This window comes from Haemaphysalis longicornis, unplaced genomic scaffold (genome assembly GCF_048455015.1).
Source record: "Haemaphysalis longicornis isolate Haplotype H1 unplaced genomic scaffold, Haemaphysalis longicornis Haplotype H1 scaffold_14, whole genome shotgun sequence".
NCBI lineage: Eukaryota > Metazoa > Arthropoda > Arachnida > Ixodida > Ixodidae > Haemaphysalis > Haemaphysalis longicornis.
In genome coordinates, this window is record NW_027526245.1 from 20,763,835 (window position 1) to 20,776,583 (window position 12,749).

The window sequence follows — 12,749 nt, forward strand, 5'->3', positions numbered from 1 at the left end:
AGGCCTAAACTAGAGTATGTAGCGGTTGTTTGAGACCTGTGTTATAGAAAAGGGTGTTACGCTCTGTACTAGGCAGTTTTTGTTTATTACAACAGGTGTGGGCGTAATTTTTGCGATGAAACCAACGAAACGTGTTAAAAATAGTCGTTTAACCCCAAAACACAAAAAGGGCTTGCGCTCAATTCTGAACCTTGCAGCTGGAGCCCCAAGGCAAACAGCAATGAAAGGTCCCAACAGATGGCGCACCAGCAGTGCTATAACGTGTGGAAATTGAATTCAGCAAACCTCCATTGCGTGTAGCACCAGGGTGTAGCACCAGGGGATCGGTATAAGAGGAACGCAGCGTGAGAGGTGGGCGGAGGAGATACGAGAGGAAGGTACGTGGTAGTTACTAGCGAGAGGCCTAAGTGCTTAAAAGTGTTGGCACTGGTTCTGCTAGGTCGTACTTAGCTGCTCACGCGGCGGTTTTTGTCCAAAGGCAGCCTGAGAGAAACCTTGTGATCGGCTTGCACAGTACCATCCAGATGCGACAAGTAAAAGCATCCCTTCAGCGGGCACAGGGGGTGTAGGTAGTGAACTTTTGATTACAAGTTAGGATTATTACATGCAGAAATTGGCGTGGTGGGCTGGAGGCATTGGGAGTGTGGGAATTGCCTGCAGTAACCTTGAAATGGGCGTTTATCAGAACAATAGGTTCTAATTACGAAATATCTTTCAACTCCAATTTACTTTCCTGAAGTAAACATGTAGTGGGGGGCTCTTGCAGTTTCACACACATTGCAGTTGTTACACGCTGGTCGCTTGTGGTCACTTACCAACACGTGGTAAGGCGTCGCAAAAGCAGTGGTGGTCACCTGGTTGCACCGCTAATCGCCGATGACAGGTGCTAATGCCGGGACATTCTACCGCTCTGAGAAACGCCAGTTCTCCTTTGCTGGTCCACTAGAACGCGGAATGACAGCTTGTTTTAATATATCCGCGATTCCTTAGTTATTGACCTTCCACGTCGCAAGGCATGAATAATTCCAAACATTAAAACATCGACAAGTTTGCATACATTGAGCAATGGGAACATTCTTCAATGGCCATTAGGAGAGAAGTGATTAGACGTCAATACCTCGGCGTTTCCTCAGGAGGCACGGGGTGAAGCAACACTGCCTCTTTTTGTGTGCTCTGGCGCCCACGGCTGCTCGCTGATTATTAATGCGTATCTTTCAGCAATGCTGCGTGTTTCCGTTGGAGCAGCGCGCAGCAATGCCTTCTGCAGGAGGCGTACGTGACCATCATGGAGTACATCGCGGGCCTGGACCTGATGCGCGTGGTCACCAAGGAGGAGTACTTGGACATCGAGGCGGTGCGCATCATCATGGCGCAGCTAATACTCGCCCTGGAGCACATGCACCTGCGCGGGTTCCTCCACCGAGACATCAAGGTGTCCAAGTGAGCGCAGTATGCCTCCGAGGGTGTGTAATGCACACCACCACTGGGCCCCGAGTGATGTACTCGACAATCCTTCCCCTGCAGCAGCCACGTTGTGCTCACAACGGCGGGATCTGTAGTGGCCTTATTCTTGCTGTGTCAAAGAGGAATAGGGATTGTTACTGTGGGTTGTGTAAATTACCCTGGCGCATGGGTCGGCGTACTCACTCGTGAGCACACTCATTTGTACTCATTTGTACTCAAACTCACGAGTGAGCACGATGAGTAAGTACAGATTGATGCAAAAAACGAGTACGATGAGTGAGTACAGCCCCAGGCGAAAAATGAATATAATGACGAGGGAATACAGACGTGAGTACATGTATTCGCGATCACATGCATTCGCGAGAAGTGCTCACGAGTAGTACTCATGAGTACTACCCGTGAGTACTGTACTCGCAATTGCATGTACTCGTGAGTAGTACTCACGAGTACAATACTAGCGAGCACAAACTGGTGAGTTTTATCACGCACTCGAGTCTCGACGTGCGTGCACGAGTCTCACGCACTTCGCGGTGCCGCAGTGCCCCCTCTTAAGGATGGCAAACCGAGGTGCTGACAGTGAAAACTGCCGTCCCATTCCGTGTTGCGCAGCTCTTTGCGATCGCTCGCCGCGGGGTTGCCATAGTGAAAGCAAGGGCAGACTTGGTGGCTTCACTGGACTGACTCCATTCAAATGACAGGTCAATGACCTAGTTCCAGGGTGTGAATGCAAGTGGTTCATTGCGAGAAAAAAATTAATAGAAACACTTTTGAATACGAGTAAATGTGAGTACATATGGAGTACGAGTGAGTGCAGGTTAAGTACGAGTGCGAGTGAGTACAGATTGAGTATAAATACAAGTGAGTACAGATGAGTACGAGCGAGTAAAGATTGAGTACGAGTAATCGTGAGGAATAATGAGTTTCAGTACAGATAGAGTATGAGTACAAGTGAGTACAGATGAATTGAGTACGGATGAGTGCAGAATGAGTGCTTGTACTCGTGAGGACTAATGACTGTGCGTACAGATCAGTTCGATTACAAATTATGTTGCGAGTGAGTACGAGTGATTTTGAGTACAGACGACTTTTTGAGCCTGAGTTTGAGTAAGCACAGCGTGAAGAAAAAAAATGAGTTTGAGTGAGTTCTCTCTGTCTTGCCATCCTATGCCCTGGCAGCAACAAAGTTCGATGTTGAGACACTCCCTTTAGGCGTGTATTGGCGCATATGCAGTCCTGCATGGCAAAACAGTCCAGTATGAATAAAACCTTAAAAGATATTGCCACAGTCAAGTCATTAGAAGGCAACTCTGAGGCACTCAAGAAGCGCAGGGCGGTGCCGTCAATCCCTCGTTCGCGCGAGATTGGGTGTGCACGGGAACACGCCGGCTAAAGGAGGAAGAGGACTTTTCTCTCTCGCGCGGGCTTCCCTCAGCAAGCAGAGACGCCATTAGTCTGCTCTAGGGTTTTTGGTCTCTTTCTTATTAAACTATACCCCTTACCGTTGACCAGTTGCTACGTTTACGCTACATTTTTGGTGGAGGTGCGGGGTACCAGCCGCGAATCTCGCATGCACAGCGAGGACACCGCCTCTGAAGACCGGGCGCATGAAACAGAGCTGACGCCCGTTCATCAACGCACCAGTCGTCGGATTCGAGGTGCATTGCCTGAGTACGGACTTCTGCCCGCGACATCCAGGTCAGCAGCGGCGACATCCAGGGCAACAGCGGCGACATCCAGGGCAGCAGCGGCACACCCTACGGCCCCAACAATGGCAAGCGACAACCTTACGCCATGTCAGTGCGTGTTCCAACAGCCGCGAAAGGCTCCAAGTTTTCATGGAGACGCCTTCGAAGACGCGGAGGATTGGCTTGAGTTGTATGAGCGGGTCGCGAGATTTAATGGATGGGATCAAGCGCGGAAGCTGCATGACGTGCACTTCACCTTGGAAGACGGCGCGAGGACGTGGTGCGAAAACCACGAAGCAGATTTTACAAGCTGGGATGAATTCCGGCGCAGATTTCTGAAGACCTTTGCCCGGGGTGACCGCAAAGAAAAGGCTGAAGCCGCTTTGCGCTCCAAAAACCAGGGCCCTAATGAAAGCGTTTCGATGCACTACGAGGAGATGTCCCGTCTTTTCCGACGTGCAGACCCGAGCATGGCTGAGGATAAAAAGCTTCGTCACCTTATGCGAGGTGTGAAACAGGAGCTTTTCGCTGGGCTTGTGCGCAATCCCCCACGTACCGTGACTGAGTTTCTTACGGAAGCGACGACGATGGAAAGGACGCTAGAACAGCGTGCCAGACAATACGACCGCCACCCTGCTTGCGCGTCGGTGGACGTGTTTGCTTCGGCCTCGGGGAACAGCCGTGACACGTTGCGGGAGCTCATCCGCTCAGTGATTAGGGAGGAGCTTCACCTCCTACAACTGCCTCAGGCCTCACCGACGTACGCTTCTCTGACCCAACTCGTGAAAGAGGAGGTTAAGCAAGCGGTTCAACCACCGGTGAACCTCGAAATGCCGCCGCCCTCACGCATCTCGGAGAGCGCGATGACATACTCCACGGTTTTGCAAGGAGCCCCTACGTACGCTGCTTCGAACGTCGCCGTTGCTACTACCGACGCGTACGCCCCGTCGTCTGCTGGTGTCTTTATTCGTCGCCAGCCTGGAAACTGCCCAGCCCCTCCTGCTGGACGGAGCGCCGTACGCAAGACAGACGTGTGGCGTGCGCCGGGCGGGCTACCACTGTGTTTCCACTGCGGGGATGCTGGACATCTGTACAGGTCGTGCCCCTACCGTCATGCTGGCCTTCGAGGTTTCCCTCCAAACGCGCCCTGCCCTCGGAACGGTGAAAGACCTGCCGAAATCCAACAGTATCTGTTCGCGCAGCGCGCTCCCTCTCGCCCGGAAACCACGCCAGCATCGTTCCGACGTTACAGGTCGCCGAGCCCTCGTCTCTCCTCTAGCTCGCCTGGGCGGCGCTCGCCCTGCCCCAATCGGGAAAACTGAAACCAGCGACCTCTGGAGGTGGGGCCGCTGAAAAGACCGTCAGCGAAGATCCTCCATCGTGTTTACGACGACGTACATCGGAACCGACGCATCCAGAACGTTATGGGAAAAGAGCCACATGTGACCTTGCCGTTAGTATCGACGACTACGACGTGACTGCGCTGGTGGACACAGGTGCGGATTACTCGGTAATTAGTAGCAATCTGGCAAGAGAGCTGAGGAAGGTACTGACGCAGTGGACTGGGCCTCACATTCGCACGGCAGGCGGTCACCTGGTTACCCCTACAGGCCAATGCACGGTTAGGGTTACTATACGGGGGTACACCTACGTGGGCGATTTCATCGTACTCCCGGAATGCTCGAGGGACGTCATACTGGGTATGAACTTCCTGCAAACGAACGGCGCCATCATCGACCTACAGACATCGACCGTTACATTCTCCACCGAAGGAGCCATCGCCAGAAACGATTCAGAAGCAGGGCAATTCTATGCCCTCCGCGTAGTGGACGACAGCGTGGTGGTACCGCCACGAAGCAGTGTAATGATCCTTGTTAAGGGGGATGTGGCTGAAAGTTGCGAACGGCTAGTGGAAGGCAACATGAATTTGCTTTTAGAACGAAAAATTTGTGTCGCAAGGAGCCTTATCCGCCTGCATAACGGCTGTGCGAATGTGGTGCTGACAAACTTCGGGAACGAGCTTCAACACGTCCCAAAAGGCACCGCCATCGCCTCCTCGCATGAATTCGTTCAAGCGGCACAAGTTTGCACTGTGGGAGAAGGTGGGCATGAAGCACCGGCTCCGAAAGACTTTGTCGGGTTAATCCACATCAGCCCTAACCTGTCGGCAGAGCAGCAACGGCAGCTGACAGCCCTCCTCGAGGATTTCCGCGAATGTTTCTCTACTTCATCGAAAGTTCGACAAATGCCTGTGGCCAAACATCGCATCATCGTCGACGAAACGACCAAGCCAGTCTACCAGCATCCCTACCGCGTGTCCTATAAGGAAAGAGAAGCCATCCGGACCCAAGTAACGGAAATGTTACGAGACGACGTGATTCAACCGTCGACAAGTCCGTGGGCATCCCCTGTTGTGCCGGTCCAAAAGAAAGACAAAACCTTACGATTTTGCGTCGATTACAGGAAGCTAAATCGTGTACCAAAACGAGACGTATACCCTCTTCCACAAATAGATGACGCCTTAGACCGACTGCGTAATGCAAAGTACTTCTCCTCTCTGGATCTCAAAAGTGGGTACTGGCAGATTGAAGTTGACGAGCGAGACCGAGAGAAAACTCCGTTTGTCACACCCGATGGGCTTTATGAGTTTAAAGTACTTCCGTCTGGTCTCTGCTCGGCACCCGCGACGTTCCAGGAATGATGGACACTGTCTTGTCCGGTTTAAAGTGGCAGACGTGTCTGGTTTACCTGGACGATGTCGTCGTGTTTTCTGCCACCTTTGATGACCACCTACAACGACTTCGACTAGTTCTCGATGCTATAAAGTCCGCTGGTCTGACTATAAAACCCGAAAAGTGCAACTTCGGCTACAACAGCTGCGGTTCCTAGGACATGTCATCAGTTCAGACGGTGTCGCACCAGACCCTGAGAAGACGGCAGCCGTAGCAGCCTTCCCCCGACCAGCCGATAAAAAAGCTGTTAGGCGCTTCCTAGGCCTCTGAGCCTATTACAGACGCTTTGTAGAGAATTTTTCTGACCTCGCTGAACCATTGACGCGACTGACAAAAGACGACGTACCTTTCGCATGGCAAGAAGAGGAAGAAGTCGCCTTCAATCACCTGCGGGACCGGCTACAAAAAGCGCCAGTACTAGCTCATTTTGATGAACACGCACATACGGAGATCCACACCGATGCCAGTAACGTCGGTCTTGGCGCACTCCTCGTTCAGTGGCAGGACGGAGCCGAGTGAGTTCTAGCCTATGCCAGCCGCACTCTATCAAAGGCAGAGATGAATTACTCCACCACTGAAAAAGAGTGTCTTGCCGTCGTCTGGGCCATCAACAAGTTCCGGCCGTACCTTTATGGCAGGCGGTTTAATGTTGTCAGTGACCACCATTCCTTGTGTTGGCGGGCAAACCTAAAAGACCCATCTGGACGCCTCGCCAGATGGAGTCTCCGCCTACAAGAGTACGACATGACGGTCGTTTACAGGTCCGGGCGGAAGCATAGCGATGCTGATTGCTTGTCACGGGCACCTGTCGAGTCGGCAAGCCCAGACACCGACGAAGACTTCCCCTTTCTCGGAGTCGTTACTCCTGCTGAAATGGCCCAACTACAACGAGAGGACCCTGAATTGCTTCTTGTCATCCAGTATTTGGAAGGTCTCAATGCCCAAATTCCGCACGCCTTTGCCCGCAACATCTCGTCCTTTAGCCTCCGGCACGGAGTGTTGTACAAGCGGAATTTTAGAAATAGCTCGGACGCGTTTTTACTGGTTGTACCAACAGCGATGCGCCAGGAAATTCTATACGCCTGCCACAACGAAACGTCGGCGGGGCACCTGGGTGTCAGCCGTACACTGGCGAGGATACGCCAGAAATACTATTGGCCGAAGCTATTGCGAACAGTTCAGCACTACATCAAGAGCTGCCGCGACTGCCAGAGGAGGAAGGTTCCGCCTTTGAAACCAGCAGGGCTTCTTCAGCCAATACAACCACCGATGGCCCCTTTCCAGCAAGTAGGCATGGATCTCCTGGGCCCATTTCCTACCTCCACGAAGGGGAACAGGTGGATCGTGGTGGTGACCGACTACCTCACGCGGTACGCGGAGACAGCATCTGTCCCAAGGGCAACTGCGGCTGAGGTAGCTCAGTTCTTCGTCCACAAGATCGTTTTACGGCATGGAGCTCCCCAGATTGTCATAACGGACAGGGGCACTGCTTTCACAGCTGACCTCATGCAGTCCGTCATGGTACTAACCCACACATCTCACAGGCGAACAACTGCTTACCATCCGCAGACGAATGGCTTGACTGAGCGACTTAACAGGACCCTCACCGACATGCTCTCAATGTATGCCGACGTCGAGCATAAAACGTGGGATGAGATCTTGCCATACGCAACTTTCGCGTACAACACCGCAGTTCAGGAGACCACAGCCATGACTCCATTTCAGCTGGTTTATGGTCGCACTGCCACTACGACACTTGATAGCAAGCTTCCGGTCCATGAGGATGAAGACGGCGACGCCGACTATTTCGTGCAAAAAGCCGAGGAAGCACGCCAGCTAGCACGGGAGCGAATTCAACGTCAGCAAAGTTCCGATGCTGCTCGCTACAACGAGCATAGGCGGGCCGTGTTCTACGCACCAGGGGACGCGGTTTGGGTTTGGACACCAGTCCGACAGCGTGGACGTTCTGAGAAACTGCTTCGTCGGTACTTCGGGCCATATAAAGTTATTCGCCGCCTTAGCGACGTCAACTATGAAGTGGCACCTTATGGAAGGGCACCCTGCTCCCGACGCGTCAGGCTAACTCCAGAGGTTGTGCACGTGGTCCGAATGAAACCGTACTACGACATAGACTAGCCATGTCTTCTACAGTGCTTATGGACAGAACGTTTTCCCTGCCGAATCCCTGTGATGGTTACCCTTCGGCAATGAAGCACTCCATTATCCCGTTCCGGGGCCGTCATCTATTACTTCTTGGTGACCCGTACTTCGAGCATCGAGACGATGCTTCTTCCGAAGAGGGGGGCAATGCCACAGTGATTAGAAGGCAACTCTGAGGCACTCAAGAAGCGCAGGGCGGTGCCGTCAATCCCTCGTTCGCGCGAGATTGGGTGTGCACGGGAACACCCCGGCTAAAGGAGGAAGAGGACTTTTCTCTCTCGCGCGGGCTTCCCTGATTTTTACTGTAGTTTTCCTATTCTTCTCTCTGTGTTTTTTTTCTCGTGTTTCCTCTCTCTCTCTTTCATTAACCTAGACCAAATTCTTTCTTCTGCTCCATTATTTTGCCTCGCTTGATTTATTCTAATGAAAACATAACTCTTCTTGGCCAATCCCCCTAAGTGGGTATGCGCCATTTTTCGGGCCACCACCACCACCACCACCACCTCAGCAAGCAGAGACGCCATTAGTCTGCTCTAGGGTTTTTGGTCTCTTTCTTATTAAACTATACCCCTTACTGTTGACCAGTTGCTACGTTTACGCTACAATATAAATAAAATGCGCACCCTGCATCGACTTCCTTCGCTATCTAACTTTCCGGAACATTTACAAGGATAGCTACGCCGCCGGAACTATTTGCACGGCCCACTTAGGCTCAAGTTGCAGCCAGTCTTGAGCCCTGCATTTTTGCGCGGTTATGTAATGAAGGACGCGCTAAAAGACTCATAAATCGCTGAATCGCAAAGTTTTTATGAACCACTTAATGAGTGTATGTATCCATGCAATCCAATGCACACTCCCGAAAAATTAGCTGCCAGTCAGTGCTTGTTCTTGTCCTGTCTAGTATGTACACTGTTGTTTTTAGGATGAATAATATCCAGCAGCCCAACGCTGAACCCTTACGGTGGACGGCAACATGTTGCTGCGAGCAAAATATTTGGTCTCAAAAAACACTTATTTGTTGTATGTTAATAACTTAGGTGGTTGGTGATACAGTGAATATCAGAATGTTCGCGGATGATACTATGATCTGTACGAAAGTGCAGTCTGCTAGCGACCAACATCGACTAGATAAGGCTTTATGCGACATTTCATCTTGGTGCGACAAATGGGGCATGAAAGTCAGCACCGCGAAAACGAAACCCCCTGATTTTCAGGTACACAAATAAAAACGCCTTCATAGAGAAGGTTATTAAGTTTAAATACCTAGGTGTTGTATTAAACTCTAGATTAGATTGGAATGACCACATTCGCATGTAACCTCATCAGTGCTAAAAAAAACTTGGTCTTTTACAGCATAAGCTTTGAGATGCACCTAGTAACGTTATGGTTTTAGCATAATTAGGCCTAGGGCTATTCGTTTTATTTATAATAAATATAAAGGAACTGATGCTACGTCATGTGTCAAGGCACTGAACAAAATCCAACTGCTACACACTAGACGCGAAATTGCACGCATAGCTTTTCTAGAATCTCTATATATGTGTAAGACTGGATTATCACCCACACCATTCATTAGTCCGTTAGACCGGAGAAAAACACGACATACACACAGCCATAATTTATCGCCATACTTTGCTCGAACTAATACTACTAACTTTTCATACTTTCCACGAACGATAGAAGATTGGCAAAAATTGCCAGAAAGCATTTTAGATTTTACGAAAGCCTTGCAAGAATATTTTAGCAAGTTTTAATTACTGAAGTTTGTGATTTTAACGCCGCTTTACGTTGTGCTACATTACCACGCTTTTTAGTTTTATTTAGATTGGAAACCCTGTTATGCCTGTGCTGAAATTTACATTTCACTTTGGCATGCTTATTTCGAACGTCTCCAAACAGTTTTGTGTTGATGTTACTCCACTATCTTTATTGAATTGTATGCGTATGCAGATTTTTTTGTGTTTTGCCAGTCCTGCTTGGACCATTTTCTTGGTCTAAAGTATTATGTCAGTAAATAACAATGAAACATTATTTTCTTATTTGTGAGGGGAAGGAGGTAAAAAAATTGACTGAAGAGCCGGTAGCTGGGCAGTGTCCTTCGTCCATTACTCCGTTGGTCGCACCCGCCGTCTTCGTAGCCATAGGTCAGCCATAGTTGCCTACTCAGGTCGGAGCTGGCAAGTTCACTCTCCCACTTCTCGTGCGTAGGACTGGGAATTGGATTCAAGTCTGGGTTATTCTGGCACTCCCAGACCATGTGATATAGAGTAGCGAGTAGGCCGCAGTAATTGCACAGGGGGGTATAGAGTGCGGACTGGGTGGCGTGCAGTCTCGTGGGTGTGGGTTTGTAGTTGTCGGGGCACTTTTTGTTCTCGTGACAGCGGGTCAGATCCTGGCGGGGAAGTGCGTCGTGATAGCCTGCAGTGTTGCTGAAAGTAGCGAAGTGGTGGTCTGGCGGGTCGTCATCCTTCCACGGTGTCCCGTTTGCAAGAACTTGGGCGAACGCATGTGCTGCTTGATTGCCGCAAAGTAAGGAAGGGGCAGGCGTCCAAATTATTGATAGATTTCTCTTGGGGGGATTCTGGACTAGAACCTGCATTGCTTTTTTGGATATTCTTCCCGCAACGTACGTACGACAAGCCGCTTGAGAGTCGGTGATGATGGTGCTGACTTGAGTCTGTGCAATAACTAAAGCAACCGCTCTCTCTTACGTTTGGAGGGCAGTGCACTGCTTTAGACTTACGATCGTGATGAGGGAAGGGAGGGTTTCGACAACTACTGTTTTCGTTTTCGCGCGCGCGAAGTCCGCTGCATCCGTGTACACCGTAGTGATAGATTCTCCGTGTAGTTTTCGAGGGCTTGGGCTCTGGCTCGTCTTCTCCTTTCAAGGTGCTGAGGGTTCCTGTTCCGTGGAAGTGAGGGTACTCGCACCCATGATCGAATGTCCAGTGGGATGTCCGACGTCGTTTCTATAGCTTGTGGGAGTGCGTTGGAGTACGTGGCGTCCCGTGGGGGTAATGGCTAGACGTGTTATCTGCACGCTGAGGTGGGCTTCAGTCAATTCTGGTAGAGTGTTGTGTAGTCCAAATGCTTGCAGCCGGGCAGTTGAAGAACTTGTGGGAAAAGCTAGGGCTTGTTTGTAAGCTTTGCGGATAATTGTGTTTACCTTCTGCTTTTCTCGCACCTCAAAGATCGTGTAGGGGGCGGCGTAGGTAATTTTAGAAGCAATAAACACTTGGACTAAACGTAGCATGTACATAGTCCTCTTCCTCTTTTATGCCATGGTTTTGATTCGCAATCCTTCGGAGCATACTTACTATTTGCGCCGTGGTTGCTTCTAGGTTTTTGGTTAGCTGGTTGTTTTTTCAATTTTCTTAATAAGTCATGCCTAATATCTTAATTGTTGAAGAAGGAAGGAGGATGGTCCGTCCAGTGACATGTTTATGTCCATGGCCATGTCGCGTCGCCTCTTTTGCACGAGTAAGAGCTCGGATTTTTGGGGGCGCAGGTTAGTCCGCGGCCTTTTCAATAAGCCTGGACTACGTTGGTGGCCGGGTATTGCATGGTTCTTTGCTGATTAATATCGTTATGTCGTCGACATGTATTCCGTAATGAATAGCGTGATTTCAGTCGGCTTCATGGGGAGATTAATCAGGGCTATGTTTAACAATACGGGAGACAAGACCGCTCGTTGTGGAGTTCCCCTGCTTACACACGAATTGTTTCGGAATGGTCTTTCTTCAACCTTAATGACGGCTTTTCTGTTTGTCAGAAAGTCTCCATTATAATCATACATTCCCTCACTGGTACCGAGATCACTGAGGTTTTTGAAAATGGAAGTGTGTGCTATATTATCACGCCTCTTTGAGGTCTAGGCCAAGTATAGTTTTAGATGTGGTATTGCTGGCAGCTTAGAATATGTCATTCTTTTGTTGCAGGAGGATGTGCTGCGTCGAGAGGTGCGGGCGGAAACCGAACATCGTGTGTGGAAATTTTCCAGTTGTTTCTAGGTACGTTTCTAGTTGGCGATGTTTTTCGATGGACTTTGGTCAGTGTCGCCCGCGCCTCAGCCTGGTCGAGGCTAGTGTTGGGTTGGCTGGTCGAGGCTAGTGTTGGGTTGACCCACGTATACAGGGTACTTTGTTTTAAAGTTTCCATGAAGTCCTTTGTAGAGGCCGGGTATTGGTGGAGGATGGTTTTCACGGACTTGCTTGTTTCTCCGCGGCTTTTGGTGGATACTATTGTAGGGACGCGCCCGGGTAGCGCGGACGCCGCTAGCCGGGCCGAATGTGGGCGTGAAGCCCGCGAAGAATGACCCAACAGCGCGCAGTTCGCGAACAGCAAAAAATCCCCCCCCCCCCCCAATGCCTTTATACAGAGTGGGGGCGCCATCTCCCAGTTACTCCAATCATCAGGTGGCGTCCTCTACAGCATAAGTTACCGGAGTAATTTCCGGGTCCTTGAGGTGCTAAGCCTTTCATTTAGGCTGTCAAACATGTGGAGGGGCCAGTTTTGCCGGCTGAGATGCGCACTATGGTTGGCTGCTTCCACGTTTAGGTTGAATATGCGATTATGAGTGTTCTGTAGCGTCGCTATCACTTCCATCTTCGGAGTAAACTGCGCCTTCCCTCCAAGAGGTAGAGTAGGTGGCTATCTACTAAGGTCCGGGTATGTATCCCGCGTTACACTCGTGCCGGTTTGCGTTGGT

At 50.5% G+C, this 12,749-nt stretch overlaps 1 protein-coding gene across 1 annotated transcript in view; it reads left to right on the forward strand.

The window, feature by feature from the left end:
• Positions 1 to 12,749, forward strand: part of LOC144165191 (microtubule-associated serine/threonine-protein kinase 3-like) — a 156,084-nt gene that overhangs the window by 48,494 nt on the left and 94,841 nt on the right. Inside the window, exons 7-8 of the mRNA XM_077695303.1 lie at positions 1,268 to 1,440; positions 11,980 to 12,051. Of these exons, the coding sequence (XP_077551429.1) occupies positions 1,268 to 1,440; positions 11,980 to 12,051 (245 nt within the window). The remainder of the gene's footprint in view (positions 1 to 1,267; positions 1,441 to 11,979; positions 12,052 to 12,749) is intronic.